The sequence below is a fragment of the Tursiops truncatus genome, chromosome 14, assembly GCF_011762595.2.
Source record: "Tursiops truncatus isolate mTurTru1 chromosome 14, mTurTru1.mat.Y, whole genome shotgun sequence".
Lineage (NCBI taxonomy): Eukaryota > Metazoa > Chordata > Mammalia > Artiodactyla > Delphinidae > Tursiops > Tursiops truncatus.
Window position 1 is genome coordinate 68,950,586 of NC_047047.1, and position 25,863 is coordinate 68,976,448.

General features: G+C 35.3%; 1 protein-coding gene across 2 annotated transcripts in view; it reads left to right on the forward strand.

The window, feature by feature from the left end:
* ASXL2 (ASXL transcriptional regulator 2) overlaps positions 1-25,863 on the forward strand; it is a 123,256-nt gene that overhangs the window by 76,346 nt on the left and 21,047 nt on the right. The window contains exons 4-7 of one of the 2 annotated variants that reach the window (XM_019943113.3): positions 1,976-2,126; positions 13,471-13,586; positions 17,581-17,710; positions 18,511-18,654. In XM_019943113.3, the coding sequence (XP_019798672.1) occupies positions 1,976-2,126; positions 13,471-13,586; positions 17,581-17,710; positions 18,511-18,654 (541 nt within the window). Of the gene's footprint in view, positions 1-1,975; positions 2,127-13,368; positions 13,389-13,470; positions 13,587-17,580; positions 17,711-18,510; positions 18,655-25,863 lie in introns of those variants that run through there. The other variant, XM_073791531.1, reaches the window with a different exon arrangement.

The following is a 25,863-nucleotide window of genomic DNA, read 5'->3' on the forward strand; positions in this document are numbered from 1 at the left end:
AGCTTAAGCAAAGGCACAGATAAAAGGATTCAGAATGGATTTGAAAGTAAATTGGAGTGGTTAGACAATAATCTGTGTGTGGGCTAGTGTGGTAAGGAGTCAGGATGGGGTAAATGTTAGGTGAAGAACAAACTTTGGAGGCTTTTGAAAACCTGACTGAGCGGTTAAGAAAGAGAAGGAGGGAGGGTAGGTATGTGTTGAGGAAACGGCAGAGGTTTTTTTGGAGAATAGCATGATCAAATCATGTTTAGGAAGATAATTCAAGTAGGATACACTTAAGAGTAAAGCAAGAAAATTTGTCAAAAGGATGGTTATGATTGTTTGGAAGAGATAATTGGCCTAAACTGTGAGAGTGGTGAAAGAGATGGAGGCAAGGAACATTAGAGAAATGAAACGTAAACTATTTGGAGTGGGTAAAAGAAGGGGTGCAGTGATTCTAAGATTTGGGGCATGAGTTGATCCTGGAGGGATCACAAGTTTAAGAAGACAGTTAGGGGGGGCTTCCCTGGTGGCTCAGTGGTTGAGAGTCCACCTGCCGATGCAGGGGACATGGGTTCGTGCCCCGGTCCGGGAGGATCCCACATGCCGCGGAGCGGCTGGGCCCGTGAGCCATGGCCGCTGAGCCTGCGTGTCCAGAGCCTGTGCTCCGCAACGGGAGAGGCCACAACAGTGAGAGGCCCGTGTACCGGGAAAAAAAAAAAAAAGAAGAAGACAGTTATATTTGTATTTAAAGTGCGTGTTGAACTTACAGATCAAGAGGTCTTGTTTGCAACTAACTCTATAAAAGTTTCCTGTATTTTGAAGGAAAGGATATGTATTTTAAGAAAGTGTATAACATGTGAAATGGCACTAGAGTATAAACGTAAGTGGAAAAAAACAGTTCCTTATTAGATCAGAGGTTACTATCTTGACTGTAATGTTGTGAGTACTAGTTATAGGTAGGAGGGTCATGTGTCAGAATTACTTTTTATCTGATTATAAAAATAAATTATGTGGGCAAACAAAAAATATATTGAGAAGAAAAAAGAATCATCCATAGTTTTATAACTCAGAAATAACATTCACTAATGTGTTTATTTATATGTATATATTTCACATACTACATAAATACATAGTAGCTAATATTTATTGAGCTCTTATCATATGCCAGGCCTTGTTCTAAGCATCTTATATTTATTAACTCATTTAATTTCAGAATGATCTTTTAAGGTAGGTACTGTCACCCCATCTTATAGACAGGGAAACTGAGGCATGAGAGTTTAAGACTTTGACCAAGGCTGCATAATTAGGAGAAGATAAAGCCAGAATTCAAACCCCCAAAGTCTTAATTTCCTAGTTCTTGATCTTACAACTACCTTGTTATATCTCTCACATACTGTGGCTGACACAGGTGTCCTTTCTGATTAGCATTCTCACTGTCCAGTGCAGAAACCAAAGATTCGTGTGATTTTTTTTTTTTTTTAAACCATTCCTTTTGTGTTTGACTCTTGCTACTTACCAATTTTTGGAACCAGTTAGATTCAAATAATGCACTATCACTTGCTATCCAGACTTTTTATAATACGTAATGGTACTTACATACACACAAATATATATATATATATATATTACATGGATGATGGGTGTACATACATTTTTAAAAATTGTTATTATATAGATTTTATCCTGAACATTTCATCATTTACCTGGATTTAAATATACCAAGTTTTTTGTCCAATTTAAGCCTCTGTGTTGTGCCTGCATAAGATTGTCATGTATATTTTTTATCTTTGAGTATGGATGGAAGCATTAACTAATTTGACCCAAAGAAGAGAGATGACAGGAATTCAGAAATTATAGCTGGTTCTGCTACTGAATTTTATGATACTAAAAATTAATCAGCACAATTAAAAGTCACAACAATGCATATCAGAAATTTAATTCCTATTTGCTGAAATGGTAATGATTAATCCTAATTGGATGCCTACATTTTCAGAAAGATGTGCCGGATGGGGTGAAAGAGCTATCAGAAGGTTCAGAAGAAAGCAGTGATGGTCAGTCAGATTCCCAGAGTTCTGAGAACAGCAGCAGCAGCAGTGATGGTGGCAGCAACAAGGAGGGAAAAAAGAGCAGGTGGAAAAGGAAAGGTAAATCCACCTGATCCCTCCATAAAGTACTGAATGCTGTAGGACAAATGCCCTTGTTAATAGTTCCTCTTTTTCTAGACCCCACGTCAGTTAGTCTCTTTCCCTTACCAGTTAGATCAGTACTGTCCCGTGGAATTTCCTGCAGTGATGGAAGTGTTCTGCATCTACGCTGTCCAACTCAACAAAGTAGCCACTAGCTACATGTGTCTTTCGAGCACTTGAAATATAGCTAGTGTGACAGAGGAACTGAATTTGTAATTTTATTTTAACTAAAATTTAAATAGCTACATGTGGCTAGTGGCCATCACATTGGATAACATGGCTCTGGGTTTTACCGGGGTTTATTTTTAGCTCTTGGCTGCCCGTAGCCTTTTTTAGGATGCTCTTATTTTATTTACCTCTCTAATGCTTTCTTTTAAAATTTGAGGACTTAATTGCTCTAAGAACTCTCTCCTTACTAGGAAAGCAATGCTTTTCATTTCTACTGGCAAAGACTAAATTTAGTCTGCTGGTCTTTGCTCTCATCTCCTGCTTGGTTTCTGCTTCATAGCTTACCCAAAAACTTTCTTTAGGGAATAATATCTTTGTTGCTGCAGCTTCCCTGGGATGAATTTTCCACTTAAGGATACATTTTATTACCTCTTCTTCTAATTATTTGTAACTCCTTGTCAAGAGTCTTTTTGAAGAGGGCAAATCGTTTTTATCCCAATATTGATAAATTTAGCCATACATGGCAGGGCAGATTTTAAGCCAGCTCATGCTGGTTCCTTTATAAGGACTGATATAGTGATATTCCAGAGCAAAATAGACATCCAGGAGTTTCCCTAGCTTGGATGACCTCTTACGTTTGAGTCATAGGTGAGTTGCCTTTGGATCTAGAAGGTAGAGTGATGCTTGTTGGAATACTTGACTCATTAATTTTAAGTACCTCTAGAACTATTGATTTTGAACTATAACAGAAAAATCATCTTCTTTATTATCATTTCTGTGTTAATGTGTGTGCTACTCCTGGAGAAGATTTAGGTAATTGGTGACATTATCTGTGCTCTCTCATACAGCTACTACACTTGCAAGTTGGGCAAATTTTGAAACCAGAGGATCCTAGCTTTAAGATCACAACCACTTAGAGAGCAGCTCAGACATCATGTGTTAGGAACAAATGGAATAAAGGCAAGGCAAGGTTGGGACCTGTGACATATTCTTGATATGTGTTTTTTAAAGTAATTCCTGTCAGTAGTGAAAGGAAATGTGTCCAGGACTTTACGTTTCTCAGAGTGTACTAAAGACCTCTGTTTTTGGAAGGATGGAGCCAAAAGTATTAAGGGCTCTGTCTCTCCTCGGCTTCTCCCCAGTTTAAATTTTTCTTTTTAAGTTTGGGAATTGTTGATCTAGGATTAGGAACCAAGCCAAGTCATCAGGCAAGAGAGACAGCTAGATTCATAATTTCTGGATGTGGCTGGAAACAGGGAAGTCGATACTAAAGGAGGTCAGACTAGTAAACTGGGAACAAAACCTTGGTTGTGGAAGTCTTTGCTTTTCAGTAGCTCATATGCTGCAGTGGCTGTTTGTTTTTGTTTTTTTAACATCTTTATTGGAGTATAATTGCTTTACAATGGTGTGTCAGTTTCTGCTTTATAACTGCAGTGGCTGTTTGAAGTAGTGGTTATTACGTGGTTGTGAAAGGCTCTCTCTAAATGTATTATGATACGGGAGGATTTAAAATAACAATAGAACCCCATTGTCTGTAGCTTAATGGGTAGATTAAAATAGTATAACCTTGCCCCACCCTTGGCATAATAATAGAAGATATTAACAGCAAGGTACCAGCAAATTCAAAATTGTGGTCCACATAAACTATTTTTGAACTGCCTCTGATTCATTCTTCTAGAAATTGTCACAATATTACTTAGCCTCAGTTTACATTAAGATGAGATGTTCAGTAAAGATCTTTTCTGATTGTAGCCTATTAAACTGAGTATAGAATGGCCTTTATGTGGTGTTTGGAAGGTGGAGATGAGAGGTGCACATGATGGCATATGGACATGCTAACTACTCTAGCAGCTCTCATAGTCTTCAGAAATGGATAAATGCTGAGCTAGCAATAATGAAGAATGATTTAGTCTCTCATAGGATGTGCTTCTCTCATTCATGGGTCATGCATATGACATAGGCATAGAAATGTAGAATTTTAGGTTTATATTATATATTTATGAATGTTTTTGTAGTCCAGTGCAAGTTAAAATGGAAAACTTGTAGTTAGCAGTGATAGTAGCAGCGTGCTGCACAGCAGTTCTAAGTCAGTTGCAGTTAATAAAGGTAAAACAAACTAAATGCGCCTATTCCTTTTTCTTATTTAGGGCTTTTACTCTCAATCTGACATCACTTTATTTCAAATGCATTGTAAGACAGGAAGAACACTGAGATGGTATCAAAACCCACTTCCTTTTATGTACAAAAATAAAGAGCTCTGACAGCAAAACTGATACTTCTAGTTGGAAATGGATAGAAACTCTTGATATAGGTATACCTTTTAGCCAGATAGGGACAGAGAATAGAACTTTGAAATTCAGTCCAATGTTAACACTGGTTTATTGATTTCTGTGTAAGGTGGAAGAACTTAGAGGTTTGTAGTTCTGGTTCCTAATTTTCAGACAGGAAACAATGTTCAGAGACGAGCTTTTTGGAATTCCAATCCAAGGTAAGATGGAATAACGCCAGAAAAATGATTAAAATCAACTTTTCTGTTGCTTTTTTGTAGGACTGTAGCTAAGTGAAGTCTCTGCCTTTCCCCTAAAATATAAATACTGCAGCATGAAGCAACTGCAAAAGCATTATTTTTATCTTCTGAAAAAAGTTTTGGTAAATTTTGGTCTGCTTTCAAAATGTCAAAAAAAAAATTAAGTGAAATATGCTTTTTCACTTATAAGGTGTTACTAATTCTTTCCAGGAACATGAGCTCATGTTAATTTTACTGCTTCAGGAATTTGATACATAGTGTGTTTGGAGTTACTTAAAATACCGTAGACCTGTCTGCCCTCTAACAGCATTTATATATGTGTTAAGTTACTGAATAGTGATGATTATATAGAGAGAGAAATGTCACCTTTAAAAAGTATACTGGAGAGAAAAACTCCTTTGGGCAAAGTTAACTTACATGGTGAGAGACCTTTGGGAGAGATGCTCTCTTCTCTCCTGGGGTGATTAGTGTCTGAGTTGGAGGTTTTAGCTTTGTCATGTATTAAAGACAGCTACACTACTAGGACTTGGATAGTTAGGGTACCCAGAAGCAAGGGAAGGTGTTCAGGTAAGGCCTCTTCATCTTTGGTTAGGGGACTGTTTGAATGTAATCAGGAGCCACAGCCTGCTCAGTTTGGAGTAGACTGTACTTGGTGTGAGGAGAAGGGATTTAGAACTAAAACCGTCTGTTACTTCTGGAAATGAAGTTCCTCTAAAGAAAGACTACTGTGAAAATAAAACTCTCCCTTAAGAGAAGGATTGCTGTTTTTGACCATGCACTCTTTCAACTATTAATCCTTCAACTATATAAAGCTCAATTTCAATTTTGATATTACTGCTCCATTATTTCTGATAGTGTCTCTAATACTTCAGAGGGGCCCATTGAATGTCTTCAGGAGAAACTAAAATGCTAAGTCAGAGATTATTTACTAAAGCTTTTAATTCAAATGCATCTAATATGAATAGTCCATTACCCTTTTGACCTTGTTCAATATGTTAATCATTTGTTGAAATGGAAAATTCCCAGTGCTATAATGTATCTGAAAGATGGTACCTTATGATCTTATACTCAGGGGATGGTACATATGTATCCAACAGCCTGAAACTACTTCCAGTAAACTGTGTAAAACTGGCTTTAATAAGCCTCAGTTCTAAAATTTGTTTCACATATTTTTCTGAAAACTCTTAAATTTGAGTTTAAAAAGATCTCTACTAGGTCGCTGTTTGGTTTTTGTGTGTGACATTTTTGGTTTTTTAAATCAAATAATGAGTGCTTTTGATCAGAACTTGTTAATCTTTTGTTATGTCTATATGTTTATATGAAAGCAAGCATTTTTGTTTCTAATCAGATACTAAATAAGTTCTTAAATGAGTGCTTTTGACTCTGTTGCGCCATTCACATTGGAGGACTAGTAGTTCAGGATATAATCTTGAGAACTGTTGTTTAAGCAGTTAGTTTATTTGCAGAACCAAAGAGTTTTAAGCTCTTTGGTTTTCAGGAGTTTTTGGTTCTTTTGGCTCATCTCATTTCCATGTAAATTTTAGAATCAGCTAGTCAGTTTTCACATGCCCCGCTCCCATTAACCTGCTAGGATTTTGGTCGGGATTGCATTAAAACTGTATGTCATGGGCTTCCCTGGTGGCGCAGTGGTTGAGAGTTCGTCTGCCGATGCAGCGGACACAGGTTCGTGCCCCGGTCCGGGAAGATCCCACATGCCGCGGACCAGCTGGGCCCGTGAGCCATGGCCGCTGAGCCTGCGCGTCTGGAGCCTGTGCTCTGCAACGGGAGAGGCCACAACAGTGAGAGGCCCGCATACCGCCAAAAAATAAATAAATAAATAAAAAATTTTTTTTCCTTGTGATGAGAACTTTCAGGGTGTACTTTCTTAACTTTCATGTATAACATACAGTGGTATTAATTGTATTTATCATGTTGTACATTACATCCCTAGTACTTATTTATCTTCTAACTGGAAGTTTGTACCTTCATCAGTCCCCGCAACCTCCCCACCTCTGGTAATCACAAATCTGATCATTTTTTCTATGAGTTTGTTTTTGAAGTATAGTTGACCTACAACACTGTCAGTTCCTGGTACAAAACATAGTGATTCCATATTTCTGTATTTCAGAATGATAACCATGATAAGTCTAGTTGTCCTCTGTCACCAAAGATATTATACCATTATTGACTATATTCCCCATAGGGTAGGATATATTACATACCTGTGGCTCATTTATTTGGTAACAAAGTTTGTACCTCTTAATCTGCCTCACCTGTTTCTTTCTTCCCCTCACCACCACTCTCCCCTCTGGCAACCACCTGTTTGTTCTCCATATCTGTGGGTCTGTTTCTGGGTTTTTTTGGGTTTTTTTTGTTTTTTTTTTGGCCACAATGCACAGCTTACAGGATCTTAGTTCCCTGACCAGGGATTGAACTTGGGCCACGGCAGTGAAAGTGCCAAGTCCTTACCATTGGACTGCCAAGGAGTTCCCATTCTGTTTCTGTTTAGTTTTGGTTGTTCATTTGTTTTGTTTTTTAGGTTCCACATATAAGTGAAATCATACAGTATTTGTCTTTGTTCTTCTGGCTTCATTTAGTATAATATGCCCTCTGGATCCATCATTGTTGCCACACATGGTGACAAGATTTCATTCTTTTTTATTGCTGAGTAATGTGCCACGTTGTGTGTGTGTGTGTGCATGTGCTGTGTGTTTGTACGTACATGCATACATACATAGCACATCTTCTTTATCCATTCATCTGTTGGTGGGCACTTAGATTGCTTCCATATCTTGGCTGTTATAAATAATGCTGAAGTGAACATAGGGGTGCATATATCTTTCCTGATTATGTTTTTGTTTTGTTTGGATAAATACCCAGGAGTGGAACTGCTGGATCATGTGGTAGTTCTATTTTTAATTTTTTGAGGAATCTTTGTTCTGTTTTTCCATAGTGGCTGCACCAATTTACATTCCCACTAACAGTACATGAGGGTTTCGTTTCTCCACATCCTCGCCAGCACTTGTTATTTGCTGTCTTTTTGATGATAGCTGTTCTGACAAGTGTGAGGTGATATCTCATTATGGTTTTGACTTTCATATCTTTGATGATTAGTCATGTTAAGCATCTTTCCATGTGCCTGTTGGCCAGCTCTGTGTCTCCTTTCAGGGCTTTTAAATAGTAAGTGGAAGCAAGCCTACTTTGGGAAGAGTTACTGCCTTCTCTCAGAGTTGCTGACTGTAAATACAGCATCCAGGGACTTGCATTCTTGGCATACCCAGCAAGTACTTGTAGCAACACTGAGGGATTGCCTCTCCCAACATTGATATTGTATCCAGCAACATTTCTAAATTATTTTCTAATCTAATGGTTTATATATAGGTTTATTCTTAGGATTGTCCACATATGCAAACATGTGATTTATGAGTAGTGGCAGTTTTATTTTTTTGCCATGTTATACTGGCTAGGGCTTCCAGTAAAGGGTGACATAGGAGTGGTAATGTCAATCATCCTTTTCTCTATATTTATAAGGTAAAGTTTTGAATATTATGCCATTTTAAGAATGATGTTGACTACAGTAGGTTATTGTAGACACTCTTTATTAGATGAAGTTAGTTCCTTTCTATTTGTAGTCTAAGAGATTTTATAACAAACAGTTGTTGAATTTTATCAGTTGCTTTTCCTTCATCTACTATTTCAGTAGATATATTTTTTTCCTTTATTCTGTTAATGTGGTAAATTATGTTGGAACTCTCATATATTGCTGGTAGGAGTATAAATCGGTACAACCACTTTGGAAAACTGTTTCTCCGTATATACTATAGTTGAACATGCATCAGAATCACCTGGAGAGCTTATTATGATGCAGATTCCTGGGCCCCACCTTCAGAGTTTCTGGTTCAGTAGATCTGGACTGGGATCTAGTAATTTGCATTCTAACAGATTTTTAGATAGTTATGGTTTTGTTCTTGGTACAACACCTTAGAAACCGCTGGTTAAGACATTGTAGTAATAAGAGCAAAAGACTAGAAATTACCAAAACAAGAGTCCAGCTGAAGAAATTATGGTACATCTGCCAGTGGAATCTTTTGCAGGTGTTAAGAGGAAGATCTCTTATGTTCTCTTCTGTTTTCTTCCCCAGGATATATTATATTGATTATATTTTAAAAATCAAGGGTATGGACAATTTCTAGTACATGGTTTATTTTGCTTAAAGAAGTGAGTTAACATATTAAAATACACACACACACACACACACACACACACACACACACACACACACACACACTATGTTTTCACCAAAACAAAAATGCAAATAAAAAACAATGGAAGGATAAAAACTAATATAAATTATTTCCTTTAAGGGAAAGGAGGTAATAAAGTGGTATAGACAGGGGAGGGAGCTAGACTTATGAAAGTAACTTGTTTTATAGTTTTACATAATTAAGCCAATTAAAAATTTAAAATGCACTTTCTAGAAATATCAAACAACTTAAAGCAAACTCAAGTATATGTCAAATTTGAACATAATGACATAGGTAATTACTGTAGGATATGTCTTAGGTGTGGGAGACCAGACTCAGAGAAATCTTAAACTGCCTTCAGTAGTCTTCTTTTCAGTAATTATATTGATATGATTTCTTTGAAATTAAATCTATAATAGAAAACAAGTTAATAGTTACAGTAATGTTATTAGAAACCAGGATTATCTGGGAAGAAAAGCGATAGAAATATAAAATCAGAAAAGTTAAGTGACAATGCTGTAATCATAAATTCCGATTTATCTTTTGCATGAATTTAAAAAATTTTTTCCTTTGAAAACAATTCTTTTTTTTTTTTTTGTTCCACTCACTGAAAAGTTCTAGAACCAGTGGTAACTGAGTAGCATCAAGTGCAGTGTTTTAATACCATTTTCAATAAAAAGGTATCAGGTCTCCTTGGAGAAGGGGGTGTTCCAAGTCTGGGCAAAAAAATTATGCAAGATTTGCCTAGGACTCTTTCTGTGCCAGATAGCAAGGAAGTGGTTGGATACTGCTGGGGCCATGTCCCAAAGATGGTTTACAACTTGAAGGAACTCCCACTACCCCAAAAGTGCACAGTTTGAGTGCCAAATTTTTAATAATTGCTAATGATGTAAACATTTCAAATATGTAAACATCTATGAGTTGATACTTTAAAAAAATAAAATCAGTTTTAAGTGCTGTATTACTTTTCTGAGGCTGCTGTAACAGATTACCACAAACCAGGAGGCTTAAAACAACAGAAATTTATTTATTTTCTCACAGTTCTAGAGGCCAGAAGTCGGAAGTCAAGGTGTCATCAGGGCTATACTCTATGCAGAGACTCTAAGGGAGAAGTCTGTTCTGTGTATTTTCTAGCTTCTGGTGTTTGCTGACATACTTTCCCTGTGGCCACATCCTCCAGTCTCTGCCTCTGTCCACATGGCCTTCTCCTCTGTGTCTTGTGTCTGCGGTCACTTGTCATTTGATTTAAGGCCCACTGGAATAATCCACGATGATCTCCTTATCTCAAAATCCTTAATTAAATCAGCCAAGACTCCTTTTCCAAATAATGTAACATTTCCACGTTCTGGGGGTTGGGACATGGACATGACTTTTGGTGGCCACCACTTAACTCACTACAAGTACTCACTCATTCTGAAACTATACAGAGTCCAAATCTTGGTTGTGCTCCTTACTAGCTGTGTCCTTTGTCAGGCTAATTAAATTTCCAGATAGGGAAAATTTAGATAATACCATCACAATATGCAGGTGTGTATATTTATTTATTTATAAATGTATATCCTTGAAATTTTTTCTTTTCTTTTTTTTTTTGCACAGAAAAATATCAGCAAGGATGCCATCCCAACTATATTATTTAGTTATCTCAGAGGATAGAATTGGAGGAGATTGGGTGGGGGTAGAAAGAGAAGTTGTACCCATCTTAGAGGGTAGTTACAAGAGTTCAATGAAATTCTGTTCAAATGAAGCTAGCGCAGCATTAGGCACATAGACGATGTTTAATTCATGGTTGCTCTTAATAAAGTTATGTGTCTTGGAGACAATGTAGACACTAAAAGGAATTAAAAGAGATGAGTTTCTCAACATGTGTTTAAATCTTATTTGCTGTTTGTAGTTCTGAATCTTTAATATTTAAAAGTTAGAGTAAAGTTTAAGTTTCATTAAAGTTATGAGACCAGTGCTTGGCATTAAGTACTGGGAGGTATTTCTCATTGGTGGGTCCTGGAATTTTCGTGATTTATTTCAGTTGGCTTTGAGATACGTTTATGGATTCATTTGTTAGAAAGGGCTTTTGCCTTAAAGGGAAACATTCCAAACAGTTTGCCCTGTTAATTACAGATAGCTTTATTATCTCTTTTCCAGGCTACAAAGTAGAATTCTTATGTTCTTTAATAGGGTCATTTTGGCTTGGTCGTTTGTTTTGTTTATTTTCAGACAGTTATTGGGACAGGTGAGGACGTGAGTAATCTCAGATTTCTGCAAACCATTAAAAAGAAAATAAATATAGTTAAATATTAATAGTTGTTAGCTTTATTTTCATAATGTCCCTTTAAAAACATTGGTGAAATAAAAAAGACAGACAATATCAGATGTTGGCAAGGATATGGAGAAATTAGAACCCTCATACATTTCTGGTGGAATTGTAAAAAATGGTTCAGCCATCTTGGAAATCAGTTTAGCACTTCCTCAAAGAGTTTAAACAGAGTTACTGGAAAAAACAGCAATTTCACTTTTAGGTATGAACCCAGGAGAATTGAAAACATCTGTCCAACACAAAATTCTGCTAACGAGTGTTCGTAATGGCAAAAAGTGGAAGTAACTCAAATGTGCTTTTGAGCAACTCAAATGTCAAATCAGCTAATGAATAACAAAATGTGGCTGTGCATACAATAGAATATTATTTGATGATAAAAAGGAATAAAGTATTGATACATGCTCTAACAGAGGTGAATCTTTAAAACATGCTAAGTAAAAAAAGCCATTCACAAAACAGCACATATTGTATGATACCATTTATATGAAATGTCCAGAATAGGCAAGTGCATAGGGACAAAAAACAGATTGCTGATTACCTTGGACTAGGGCAGTGGGTTAGGGGAAAGAGGAGTGACAGCTAACCAGTACAGGGTTTTTTTAGTGGGTGATGAAAATTGATTGTGATGATGGTTACACAACTTTGCAAATATATTAAAAGCCATTGAATTGTGCACTTTAGGTGAATTGTGTGGCATATAAGTTATATCTCAGTGAAACTGTTATTTTAAAAAATTGGTCAACATCTAAGTGCACTAGGATATGGTTTCTTTTTGTTGCTTAACCATCTCAAGAATTATCCAACTCCATTTTTTGTACTGTATATTACGGTGAATTTTTTTTTTTTAACGCCACGCTTACTGTATGTCAGTTCTTTCCCATATATAGCCTGATTATAAGGATTGGGATACAAAGTTAAAGCTAACTATGATAGGTCTTAAGATAGGTCTTAACATTGTCTACTGTTGTCCTCTTTAAATGTTGTCTACTGTGCATTCCTTTCTTAGGACATCTAAGAGTCCATTGAAATGCCATATTCCAAAACTTATGTATTCCAGTGAACCATGTTTCTACATTCTTATGTCAGGTAGCTACCTGCCAGCATACTTCATATGGTATCTTTAGACCCGTTAGCCATACCATGAGATGCCATTTTGCTATCCAGGCCCTTTCAGTCCAGCTACTTTGAAAGAAGGCATTAGTAAACATGGATTCTTTGAGAGTCATCACTAGCAGTAGTGATTATTATTTTTATTATTAAGGGGTCTGAATCAGCAATTTCTTTTGTTATCTCATATCATAAATAATACATTGTTGAACTTTATAGAACATGAAGATCTAATTGCTATTTATTATTAAGAGGTATAGGCCCTTGAAGGGAAAACCCTCATTCACGTAATACTAAGGTTTGGCTAAGCTCTGATGAGGTATAAAACAGCTGGTGATGAAGTAAAGAGTGGTTACATCCTGTGCAAACCTACACTGATTCCATCAGAGAAATCCTAAAGTACCCTTTCACATGGGTAGACCTAAAACTATTGATGTAAGAGATGAAGGAATATAAAAATTAAAGCTGTGGTAGTGTTTGAGGTGGAATGGCCTTATTGCCTTCCATTTTAAAGATAGGGAGAACTGGAACCCATTCTATCAATCCAGGGCTCTTCCACAATATCATGTTGTTATTAGATTTACCTTAAGAACATAGATACTGTCCAACGGGCTCTAGCATCTTTTCTAAGTTTTATCTTCGTTGATGACTCATGGTTTATATTCTACTTCCTGCTTCTTCAGTCAATTCTATTGAAAAATTAAAGAATGAAAAGTAATGAATACTAACATCCATCCCTTCCCCATCCTATCATCCTTCACTAGAGCTTTCTGAGGAAATAAACTGAAAAGGGAGGCTGTTTGCAGTAGAACTCCAAAAAGAAGATCCTTCCCAAAAGTGTTTGGTCACAGTTCTTAATACAGGTAGCAGCATATGATTGGGGAAGGAATGGTGCTTGATATCAACTCTAATAACAAAACTTTTCATTGTCATTTTCCCCCCTAGTATCGTCTAGACTGTCACAACCATCCTCTCCTCAGTCAGGCTGCCCATCACCCACCATTCCAGCAGGTAAAGTCATTTCTCCATCACAGAAGCACAGCAAGAAGGCACTAAAGCAGGTAATCATGCTATTCTGTTTATCAGAATTATAATCTCCTACATTAAAAATGCATGATTCTGGCAGTCAGTGAAAATTTCTTGAAAGGACGTTAGGGAGAAATTTTGTGTGGTTTCCCACTTTGTATTTAATAAGTTATGCACCTCTGTGTTATAGGTTTATGATAGATACTCTTTTTATCACATTTTAAAAGTTCCTCATTAGTTTCCAATTTGCTAAGAGGGGTGTGTGTATGTGTGTGTGTGTTTAAATAAGAGTAGGTATTGAAATTTTCAGGTTGAGTTTCTTCAGCATTTATGAAGATGATCAGGTAGCCTTTCTCTTTAAGTCAACCAATATACAGAATTCCAGGGCTAGACTTTCTAATGTTAATGTATTGTTAGCTCTCTGGAATAAACCCTATATGTTTTTTATATAATTTTTAATATGTTAATGGAATTTTATTATTTAAGATTTTAGCTTCGATTTTATTATTTTCTTGAACTATCCTTATACAGTTTTGGAATCAGGATTGTTCTTAGCATCTAAAATAAGTTGTATAGCCCTCTATTATTTTTCTGATTTTTGGAAAAAATAGAAAGTATTTTTTTCCCTGAAAGTTCTGCAAATCTCACTTTTACAACTGTTTTCCTAGCATTTCAATTTCATCTACTACTACTGATCTCTTGATTTTTCTGATTTTTGAGCCAATTTTGGAAATTACTTTTCTTAGAAAATGCTCCATTTCACTTGATTTTTTTTCAAATATTGGTATAAAGTTGTACATAGTATTGTTTTTTATGTTTCTCTTTTGTTCATCAGTGTTGTTCATTTGTGATGTATCTTCTTTTTTCTCAATGTTACTTGCCGACTATTTTATTGGGCTTTTCAAAGAACTTGCTTTCTATTTTTTGAAATGCAAATTATCAGTAAATTTAAATTTGACTAATAATTAAGGACACAGACTAATTTTATCCTCAGATTAGTATATATAATACAGCTTAATTATAACATCAAGCACAAGCACTGTCAAGTATGTGGGAAAATGACTACTTGTAGTTTGCTGGTGGAATATAAATTCTTATGGCTACTTTGGAGAGAAATTTTATGTTTATTAAAATTTTAAATGCATATCCCCCATGACTAAGTAGTTAAATATTTGGGAACTTATCTTAGAAAAATGCATGTATTCATACATACTTACATACACACACACACAGGAAAATGTTTGCATTAAAGTTTGTAATAGCAAAAACTTGCAAGTGGAGATATATATATATATATATATATATATATATATATATATAAATTCCTTAATAAACAGCGGCATATCCAGATGCTAGAAAATTATACAGGGTTAAAAGTTTACCTTGTAATTAAGTTTTTCTGTATGCATAGACATGGAAACATCACCACACTATAATGTTTAATCATTAAAATCAAGTTGTGTTACAACATTCATTAAAAACATACACATAGCCACATACATACCCAGAACAATAGTATATTTTTAATGGAAATATGAATCTGTATATACACAGAAACACATACATACAATGTAAGTGTAAAAAAAGCTCAATAAGGAAAAATAAATTGATGACTGTGGTTATCTTTGAGGATTGGGGAACAAGACTGAGTGGTGGGCAAAAGAGACTTTAGCTTTATGTTTGAATTAAATGGTAAAAATGTATTCATGTCATAACTGTTTAATTAAAATTTTAAGGGAATTCTCTGGCAGTCCAGTGGTTAGGACTCAGCGCTTTCACTGCTGGGACCCAGGTTCAATCCCTGGTCAGGGAACTAAGATCCCATAAGCTGTGTAGTGTGACCCTAGATAGATGATAGATTGATAGATAGATAGATAGATAGATAGATAGATGGATGGATGGATGAGATAAAATTTTTTTAATTATGGACTTCCCTGGTGGCGCAGTGGTTGAGAGTCTGCCTGCTGATGCAGGAGACCCGGGTTCGTGCCCTGGTCCGGGAAGATCCCACATGCCGCGGAGCGGCTGGGCCCGTGAGCCATGGCTGCTGAGCCTGTGCGTCCGGAGCCTGTGCTCCGCAACGGGAGAGGCCACAACAGTGAGAGGCCCACGTACCGCAAAAAAAAAAAAAAAAAAAAAAAATTTAAGTAGGTCTTAAAGTGTTTAAACCAAAAGTGCTTTTATTAAAAGATGTCCAAAAATTTGATAAGGTTAATTACAATCTGCCTGGGTATCCTGCAGCACTTGTATTTTTACACATTCTTTGCAAGAGTTTAAGAAGTATGAGATGCACTTTGTTATAAAGCAGAAACTAACACACCATTGTAAAGCAGTTATACTCCAATAAAGATGTTAATTTTAAAAAAAAAAGAAGTATGAGATGCCTCTTTTCCACAGAGAAAAGGCAAGTATTTTAGTAAAACTTGTTACCTTACTCACGACATATATACTACTCTGTATTATTCTCCTGTAATCTCAGGAGTCAAATACTATATTTTCTTTAAGGAATACCAGTATGAGAAATTATATAAATTAGACTGTTGGTATATAAAGTAAGGCCTTGCCTCCAGTATATGTTTTTCATAGTATCAGGTGAGAAAACGTATTTCAGTGTAAGTTATCCTTTACCCCAGTGAAGGTTTTTTTTGTTGCTTGCTTTTTAAATTTTATACAGAATTAGAACAGGGTTTGTAAGGTACTGAGGGAGGGGAAAACCGAGTACAGTTCTTAAACAGAGAGGCTGTAAGTTATTTTGTTTTCATCATATATCTGAATTTACATGATCATAGCAGAAATAGATAAGATCAAATGGTTCTATTAAATTTTGCATTAACTTAGAATGACCTAGGTACTGTGAATAGAAAGGAATGAATACTAATGGATGCCACACAGGAAGCTTGCAAACATTTTCTGTTTTGATTGCAAAGAATGAGAGACAAGCTGTATGTAATCAGTGATCAGACAGCACTGACATTATGCTTCTGCCTCACCTATTATAAATGTTGTAGGTGAATGTAAGCCAGATACCTGACTCTCTCAGTTTCTTTTCTCCACTGACAGCTTAGATCAAGGAGATCAAGTGTTGCCACTGTGCTTGCATGGCATAGCCAGAGGTATATGTGAATGTGAAAAGGAGAAAACCATATTGTGAAAAGGGAATGAAAGACAAGTAGGCAGTTATTCCACACCTTTCTACATGATGGTCATGAAAGTTAAAGCTTAAACTGGCATTTTAATGAGGTCGTAGATGTTCAACTTTTTCCTGAAATGTAGTTTTACTTTCTTAGTTTGTCTTTTTTTCTTTTTAAACCCTTGAGTTTAAATATAGCCTTTATATATCTTTATGATTAAAATCTGGGAAGCTATTTGTCTTTCTGTTCATTCTAAATAGTTTAGTATATTCTCTAAACTGAGAACATCATGGAAATTAAAATATTCTGAAATAACCAGAAGGAATCACACTGTTCTTAGAGCCCATGTTTTCCAGTCTTCCTTCCCTTCAGTTTACTGCATTGCTATAAATTGCTGAGATTTATTTGGTCTTTGGGCCAAATCTTACTGCTCTTACCTGAGATCAAATTCAAGTAGTTATTTGCAACCTTTTGTTCAAATGCAGAACCTCTGAAACATACGTAAGCTAAATATTTACATTTCTACATAAAGTTGATGCAAATGGGACTCTTCTTGGTCCAGGGCTTAGAATTCTGTTTTCAGAATGATTGAAAACATCTACATACTACAAGTATGAGAAGTCCATGGCTTACTGGTGATTTTTAAGCTCTAAAAATGTTAATGACAATTTCTCACATTTATTTAAAGGAGAACATTGGTAAAAAAAATATCCAAACTCTTAAGGATTATTTAAGCCTTGTGTTTAATTAATTTAGTTTAGATTTTTGTTTACTTTGATGGATTTCAAAGAAATTGGATAATCAGCATACTCTTCTTCACCACTTAAAGTCATTTATTGTTTTGTTATTACTAAAAACGGATTTGTTTTGTTTCTTACAGTCAGTTTTCTCTTTATAGGCTCTAAAACAGCAACAGCAGAAGAAACAGCAGCAGCAGCAATGCAGGCCAAGCATGTCCATCTCCTCCAACCAGCACCTCTCTCTGAAGACTGTCAAAGCAGCCAGTGACTCTGTACCTGCCAAACCTGGTAGGCAGACTGAATGTCTTTTCAGTGAAAGTTTCTTTTTCCAGTATTTTTGTATACCAAATTCATACACTATATCCTTTATTTTTAAATTACTGTATTATATTACTGCCACATCATCAGTATAAATCCTTCTAGGGTAAAGGGGGAAATTTATGCAGAGTAATCATACAGTTGTTAAAAAATACATCATTGGGATTTGCATGTTAGAATAAGATCAATGACTAACTTCCAATATGTCTAAACTAATAATATTTGAAAGCCTCTAATTAGTAACTTTATAAAGCTGATGTTTCCAAGATGCTCACACTGAACTCTTCACTGGTTCTCTTCTTTAAAAATAAAAGGTTTTCCTAAGACTTCTTGATACATTTGGGTTTCCATTGGACATATCCAGAGGCCTTTGGATTTTTTGTTGTTGTTGCTTATTTTGTTTTTAATTTAAACTGGTCTAGATACAGGCTTTGTATTTTATTACACAGTTTAGTTTGATGCCAGCTGATTATATGAGTTGACCAGATTTAAACTGTCTTGCAGAACTGCATTTTTGTTAGGAAGGAAATTTACCACCAGAAGCAAATAATGTGCTGGGAGGAGGAAAGGGATTTTATTTTACTTTTTGACTCCTAATTCTCAGACTCAGAACACATTTGAAGGGTCACATTGCCTCATACATAACTCCTTTGCTTAGCGTTGAATGATTTAATTGTTCATTTGATTGATTATTTGTTTCTGTTTATACCCTCAGGGTCATATTTTATATATTTTTTTAATATATTTTTATATATATATTTTTCCCCTAGCGATATGGGAAGGAAAGCAATCTGACGGACAGTCAAGCAGCCCTCAGAACTCGAACTCTAGCTTTTCTTCTTCAGTTAAAGTGGAAAATCCTTTGCTAGGCCTGGGAAAGAAGTCATTCCAGAGGTCTGACAGGCTTCACACAAGTAAGTTTATTTACAAAGACCTCAGTTCTCGCACCTTAAATTTTCAACTCTGTGTTTGAAATACATCAACTGTTTGGCTTAATTACTCCTTCCTGTTCACCTTTGAGCTCTTGACTGTTTTCGTGTTCTTCCTATCCTGTCTATCAAACTTCATTTCAGAATAAGGTCTGTTATCAGCCATTTTGTAGTTTATTTCTCTTTCTGACAAGAGGTTTCTTTATCCAGCATTATTTACCTTTTATCTCTGTGTACAGAAAGGTAGAAGGGCTTATAATTAAACATGGCAAACTGAACCCCTTTTCCTGCTTCCTCTAAAATCCCACTATAAAATGAGAATATGGAAATACAAAAGATTAAACCCATTAGGGTGAAGAAAATAAGGAGATAACAGATGGACAGGAAATATCAACAGATTTTGAAAGATAAAAAAACTGGATGGAGTCTTTCACAGAGCTGAGGAGCAGATGCCAGTAGTCAGCAAGCCAGCTGAGCCTGTAGAGCACCAGAAAGGTTTATGAATTGGAGATACCATATCAAGGATTGAGATATCTTTCTCATAGTAGAGAAAGATGAAGCATAGGGTTGAAAAGAAAAACCTTTGAAAGTTAATAAGAAGAAGTTTGATGCCTCAGCCTAGCAGGAGACAGGAGATTTATTTTGAGGTGAAATTAAACCATCTAGACTTGAGATTCAGAGACACCACACATAACTGAGGACAGATAATGAGGCAATGTACCGGACTCAGGGAAATCAAGTAAAATACAAATACTAAATAGTGAATCTCCTGCTTGCTTGGTTTCCAGAATGTTAGTAGTGAGGCATATTTCTACCTCCATTACTCTGTTCCTCCTCCACACCTATGCTTCAGCAAGAGATTGTGGGATTGGTACCTAAAGAAATTGAATAGTCTCAGAAAAAAAATCTCCAGGCAAATTTATAGATTCACAACTAAAAGAAATCATCTTGATCATACTTCTGTGGAGCTCACCAGTCTACAAGATGCACCCAGGCACCCAAAATTTTCAGTCTTTTTAGTGCCTCTCTTTTACTTGTGATTGCTAAGGATCACCTTTGAAGAAAACCTCCATCATGAGAGAATCTGAAGTACAGACTCAGAAGAAACAGACAGTTCAGGAAGGAGAAAACTTAATAAACAAATAACCTTAAAAACTATAATATCCACAGAAAGAAAAGATGATACTGCATCTATGAAAGAACAGAATACTATTTTAAAAATCAGAAAATAAAGAGTACCAGGATATTAAATAACATGGTAGCAAAAATAAAAAAATTTTAATAGAAATACTAAAAGTTAGAGGTGAAGACATTTCCCAGAACATAGGTCAAAGGAGAGAGAAGGTAAGAAAGTAGGAACACCAATCTAGGCTGTCCAATGTCTTAAATAGTAGGAGTATCAGAAAGGAAGAACAGAAATTGAAAGGAAGGTAAATGATAAGAGAAATAATACAAGAAAATTCTGTAGAATTGAAAGCCACAGATTCCAGACTGAAAGTACGTGATTCCTGTCAAGAAACAGGAACATAAAGAAACCTGTTCCAAGACCATTCTTTTGAAATTTCAAAACATCTAGGATAACGAGAAGATTCCAAAGAGAAAAAAGTAGTTCACATATAAAGATTCAAGAATTGGGATGGCAGACATGTCAACAGCAACATAGAAGCTAAACGATAGTGCAGCAATGCCAACAAAATTCTAAAGGAAAGTTATTTTACATTCATTTATATAAAACAGACCCTTCCAAAGTATTAAGCGTGAGAATAGAATTAATATTTTCAGACAAGTTCTTTGTAAAAATCTGGTTTGAATCTAGGTGGGATTGTACATTGGTACATTTTTCTTAGAGACAGTATCTGCCTTAAACTGAATACGCCCTTTGAGCATCAGTCGCACTGCCAAAGATTAAAAATATTCATTTATTGGGACTTCCTGGTGCTCCAGTGGTTAAGACTCCATGCTTCCAAGGCAGGGGGCACGGGTTCAATCCCTGGTTGGGGAACTAAGATTGCACATGGTGTGTGGCGTGGCCAAAAATTAAAAAAATAAAAATATTCATTTAGTCAACAAATACTTATAGAAGGTATACTAATATGCCAAGCACAGGTTTAGGGCCCAAGAGATGTGGTGATAAACAGAACAAAGTTTCTTCCTTATAGAGCCTATATTCTACTTAAATTCAGTTAAAGTCACAATTTTAGTGTCTTCATTCAATTGCAGTTGAAACATGGAGTTACAAAATTAAAGTATGGGCCAAGAATTTCTGACTTTCATAACACAACAAGAAAAATCAACTATAAAAAAAGAAGGCATGGTATATTTAATTTTGACCTAATGGCCAAGAAATAAATGAAAATTCATCTTTCATGCAAATAAGGTTGTATGAAAAATAAATGAGTTCATACATGTCAGTGTTTAAAATAGTGCCTGACACTTAGGAAGTCCTATATAAATGTGTTTACTGCTGCTGTCATCGATCATTGTTGTTATAATTACTACTAATATTTCAAATTTATGGAGACCTGCATTTTTGGAATACTGATAATGAACTTTATAAGTGTACTGTAGTTATTCAACACAGAATTCTGTGTAGATTGGATCAAGCTTGTTTATCTGAAAAATAGTTCAGCCTTTTCCCCCCCTTGTTTTTTGGGCTGCTTTTGGTATGGCTTGATTTATTAATAATTGAGAGAGATGTGTTGAAATCTCCTATCCTAATGGTGGCTTTGTTCAGTTCTCCCTGATGTTCTATCAGTTTTCATTTCACATATTTTGAAGCTACCTTATATTAGATATTTTCAAGTTGAAAATGTTCCTGGTGGATTGAACCCCCCTTTTTTTTTTACCTTGTCAATCTCTGATTAAGTGTTTTACTTAAAGTGTCTTTTGTTTGATATTACTAGTGGTGCACCAGTTTTCCTATGGTTAGTTTTTGCCTGTTACATTTTTACTTTGTTCATTTCTATGTCCTTGTACATTAGGTATATCTCTTTACACAGCATATAGCTAGCTGAATTTTCTTTATTTTCAATTCAATATGTAAATCTTTTTTCTTTGGTGAATTTTATCCATTTATATTTATTGTGATTGTTAATCTATTTGGACTTGTTTCTACAATCTTATTTTTTTGTTGATCGTTGTCCTGATTTTTTTGTTTGTTTCCCTTTTTTTTTTAATGAATAAGAAATTTTTTTTGGCTTGCCTCGACTTTTTTTTTTTAAATTTTTATTGGAGGGATTTCCCCGGCGGTCCAGTGGTTAAGAATACGCCCTTCCCCTGCAGGGTGCTCAGATTCCATTCCTGGTTGGGGAACTAAGACCCCACATGCTGCTCAGTGCAGCCAAAATAAATAAATAAATAATTAAAAAAATTTTTTTATTGGAGTATAGTTGATTTACAACTTTGTGTTAGTTTCAGGTATACAGCAAAGTGATTCAGTTATACGTATACTTACATTCATTCTTCTTTAGATTCTTTTCTCATATAGGTTATCACAGAATATTGGGTAGAGTTCCTGGTGCTATACAGTAGGTCCTTGTTGGTTATCTGTCTTATATAGTAGTGTGCATGTGTTCATCCCAAGCTCCTGATTTATCCCTCCCCACCACATTTCCCCTTTGGTAACCCTAAGTTTGTTTTCTATATGTATAAGTCTGCTTCTGTTTTGTAAATAAGTTCATTTGTATTTCTTTTTAATTATATTCCACATATGAGTGATATCATATAATATTTGTCTTTGTGTTTCTGACTTCACTTAGTATGATAATCTCTAGGTCCATCTATGTTGCTGCAAATTGCATTATTTCATTCTTTTTTATGGCTGAGTAATATTTCATTGTATATATGTACGATGTTTTCTTTATCCATTTCTCTGTTGATGGACATTTAGGTTGCTTCCATGTCTTGGCTGTTGTAAATAGTGCTGCAATGAACATTAAGGTGCATATATCCCTTCGGGTTGTGATTTTTTTTTTTTTCCCAGATATATGCCCAGGAGTGCAATTGCTGGGTCATATGGTAGTTTTTAAGTTTTTTAAGGAGCCTCCATACTGTTCTCCATGGTAGTTGTACCAATTTATATTCCCAACAACAGTGTAGAAGGGTTCCGTTTTCTCCACACAGTCTCCAGTATTTATTGTTTGTAGACTTTTTGATGATGGCCATTCTGCCTGGTGTGAGGTGATACCACATTGTAGTTTTGATGTGTATTTCTCTGATAATTAGTGATGTTGAGCATCTTTTCATGTGTTTTTTGGCCATCTGTATGTCTTCTTTGGGGAACTGTCTATTTAGATCTTGTGCCCATTTTTTGATTGAGTTGTTTTTTTGGCATAGAGCTGCATGAGCTGTTTGTATATTTTGGAGATTAATTCCTTGAGAATTTCTTGAGACTGTCTTTTCTCCATTGTATTTGCTTGCCTCCTTTGTCATAGATTAGTTGACCATAGGTGCATGAATTTATCTCTGGACTTTCTATCCTGTTCCATTAATCTATATTTCTGTTTTTGTGCCAGTACCATGCAATTTTGATTACAGTAGCTTTGTAGTATAGTCTGAAGTCAGGGAGCCTGACTCCTCTAGCTCCATTTTTCTTTCTCAAGATTGCTTTGGCTGTTCTGAGTCTTCTGTGTTTCCATACAAATTGTAAACATTTTTGTTCTAATTCTGTGAAAAATGCCATTGGTAATTTGATAGGTATTGCATTGAATCTGTAGATTGTATTGGGTAGTATAGTCATTTTGACAATATTGATTCTTCTAATCCAGAAACATGGTATATCTCTCCATCTGTTCCTGTCATCTTTGAATTCTTTGCTCAGCATTTTATAGTTTTATGAGTACAGGTCTTTTGCCTCCTAAGGTAGATTTATTTCTGTGTATTTTTTTCATTTTGATGCAGTGGTAAATGGAATTGTTTCCTTAATTTCTCTTTCTGATCTTTTGTTGTTAGTGTATAGGAATGCAAGAGATTTCTGTGTATTAATTTTGTATCCTGCAACTTTACCAAATTCATTGGTGAGCTCCAGTCGGTTTCTGGTAGCCTTTAGGATTTTCTGTGTATAGTATCGTGTCATCTGCAAACAGTGATAGTTTTACTTCCTCTTTTCCAATGCAGATGCCTTTTATTTCTTTTTCTTCTCTGATTGCCGTGGCTAGAACTTTCAAAACTATGTTGCATAAAAGTGGCGAGAGTGGACATCTGTATCTTGTTCCTGATCTTAGAGGAAGTTCAGTTTTTCACAATTGAGAATGATGTTAGCTGTGGGTTTGTCATATATGGCCTTTATTATGTTGAGGTAGGTTCCCTCTATGCCCACTTCCTGGAAAGTTTTTATCATAAGTGGGTGTTGAATTTTGTCAAAAGATTTTCTGCATCTATTGAGATGATAATATGGTTTTTATTCTTTAGTTTGTTAATGTGGTGTATCACATTGATTGATTTGCATATATTGAAGAATCCTTGCATCCCTAGGATAAATCCCACTTGATCATGGTATATGATCATGGTATATTGTTGGATTCGGTTTGCTAGTATATGTTGTTCATTTTAATTCCTTCATAGTTTTTTTCTCTCTCTGCTGGGTTTCATATACATTCTATTTCTGTTCAATTAGTTTTAGGTGAGCAACATGATGATTTATATATGTATATAGTGCGAAATGATTACCACTGTAAGTAAACATTCATCACCTCACGCAGTTACATTTTTTTTATCTTGTGATGAGAACTTTTAAGATTTATTCTTTTAGCAAAAAAGTGGCCATCTTGATTTTCTTCCAGAACTATGGAAGTACTTTATAACAATTTAGAACTGATCTTTTTCTATTTGGACTTAAATAATATTATTATCTGACATTTCGCTCCTTTGTTTTTAATCTCACAGATCAGGCACTAGAATGCTATTGTTTTATGCAAGCATGTCTATCTTTCTCCATTGTATTCCAGCCCATCCATCTGCAGTGATTTTCCTTCCTGTAGTACAGGTTTTTGAGAACTTTATTTAGAGCATGTCTCTTGGTAGAAAATGCCCTCAATTTTTGTTTATTTCTATAAATATCTTTGTTTTATGTTCATTCTTGAAGGAGAGTTTAGTATACATATCATTATAGATTGTTGGTTATTTTCTCTCAGCATTTTATAGTTAACCCATTTGTTACAGATTCCTTCATTGTTAAGATGCTTGCTGTTATTCTGTTCCTTTGTAGGAAATCTTTCCCTTCCTATGGATGCTTCCAAGCTATTTCTTGTTCTTTGATGAGCAGTTTTACTAAGCATGGATTTCTTTTCATCCTGCTTTGAATATGTTTTGCTTCTAGATCTTTAGGTTTGTGGTTTTCATCAGTTCTGGTAAATGTATTGCTGAAAATTATTCAAATGTTTCCTTTTCCCATTCTCTTAATTTCTTCTTTCTGGGTCTCCAATCAAGCACACATGTATTAGACCTTCTCATTCTGTCATTCATGTTTCTGCTAAAGCTCTCAAAATGTTTTATCTGTCTTTTCTATATTCTGGATAAATTATTTGGCTATAATTCCCTCCTGTTTAATCCACTCATGGTATCTGATTTCAACAATTTTTAAAATTTAGTTTTTCAAAGTCTTTTTGTTCATTCCTGATTATTTTAGCCTCATCTTTACAATTACATTCTTTACTTCTTTAATTATTTTATACATAGCTATTCTGTATTCTATGTATGTGACAGTTTCAGTGATAGTAGTACTTCTAGGTCTAAATCTTTTATTTCTGGTTACTGCTTATTTTCTGTCATATTGGCATACCTCCTGGTTTGTTAGGGTAATCTTTGTGAGGCAGTGCTGGATTTTAATTTGTAGGAATCCTATGGGCCTAAGTTAAGGGGAATCCTTTCCTATCAAGGGAGATAACTTTTGTTTGTGCCAGGAGCCAGAGGTTACCCACATCCAGGACTGTGTAACTTTATGCAAGTATTCCTAATTGTAGAATTTATGGATCTTAGATTCCTATGCACCTTAAAATTTTGCTGTGTGTTGTTAAATTTTCTTCTAATAAGATTATACTGATTTCAGCCCCACCAGCATTATTTGAAAGGGGTTTTTGCTTTTTCCGTGAATAGTTCCATCACTATACTGCAATATTTGCCATTTGATAGACAAAACATGTTCATTAGTTTAACTGACATTTCTTTAAATATTAATACCTTAGCAGCTGTTTATGG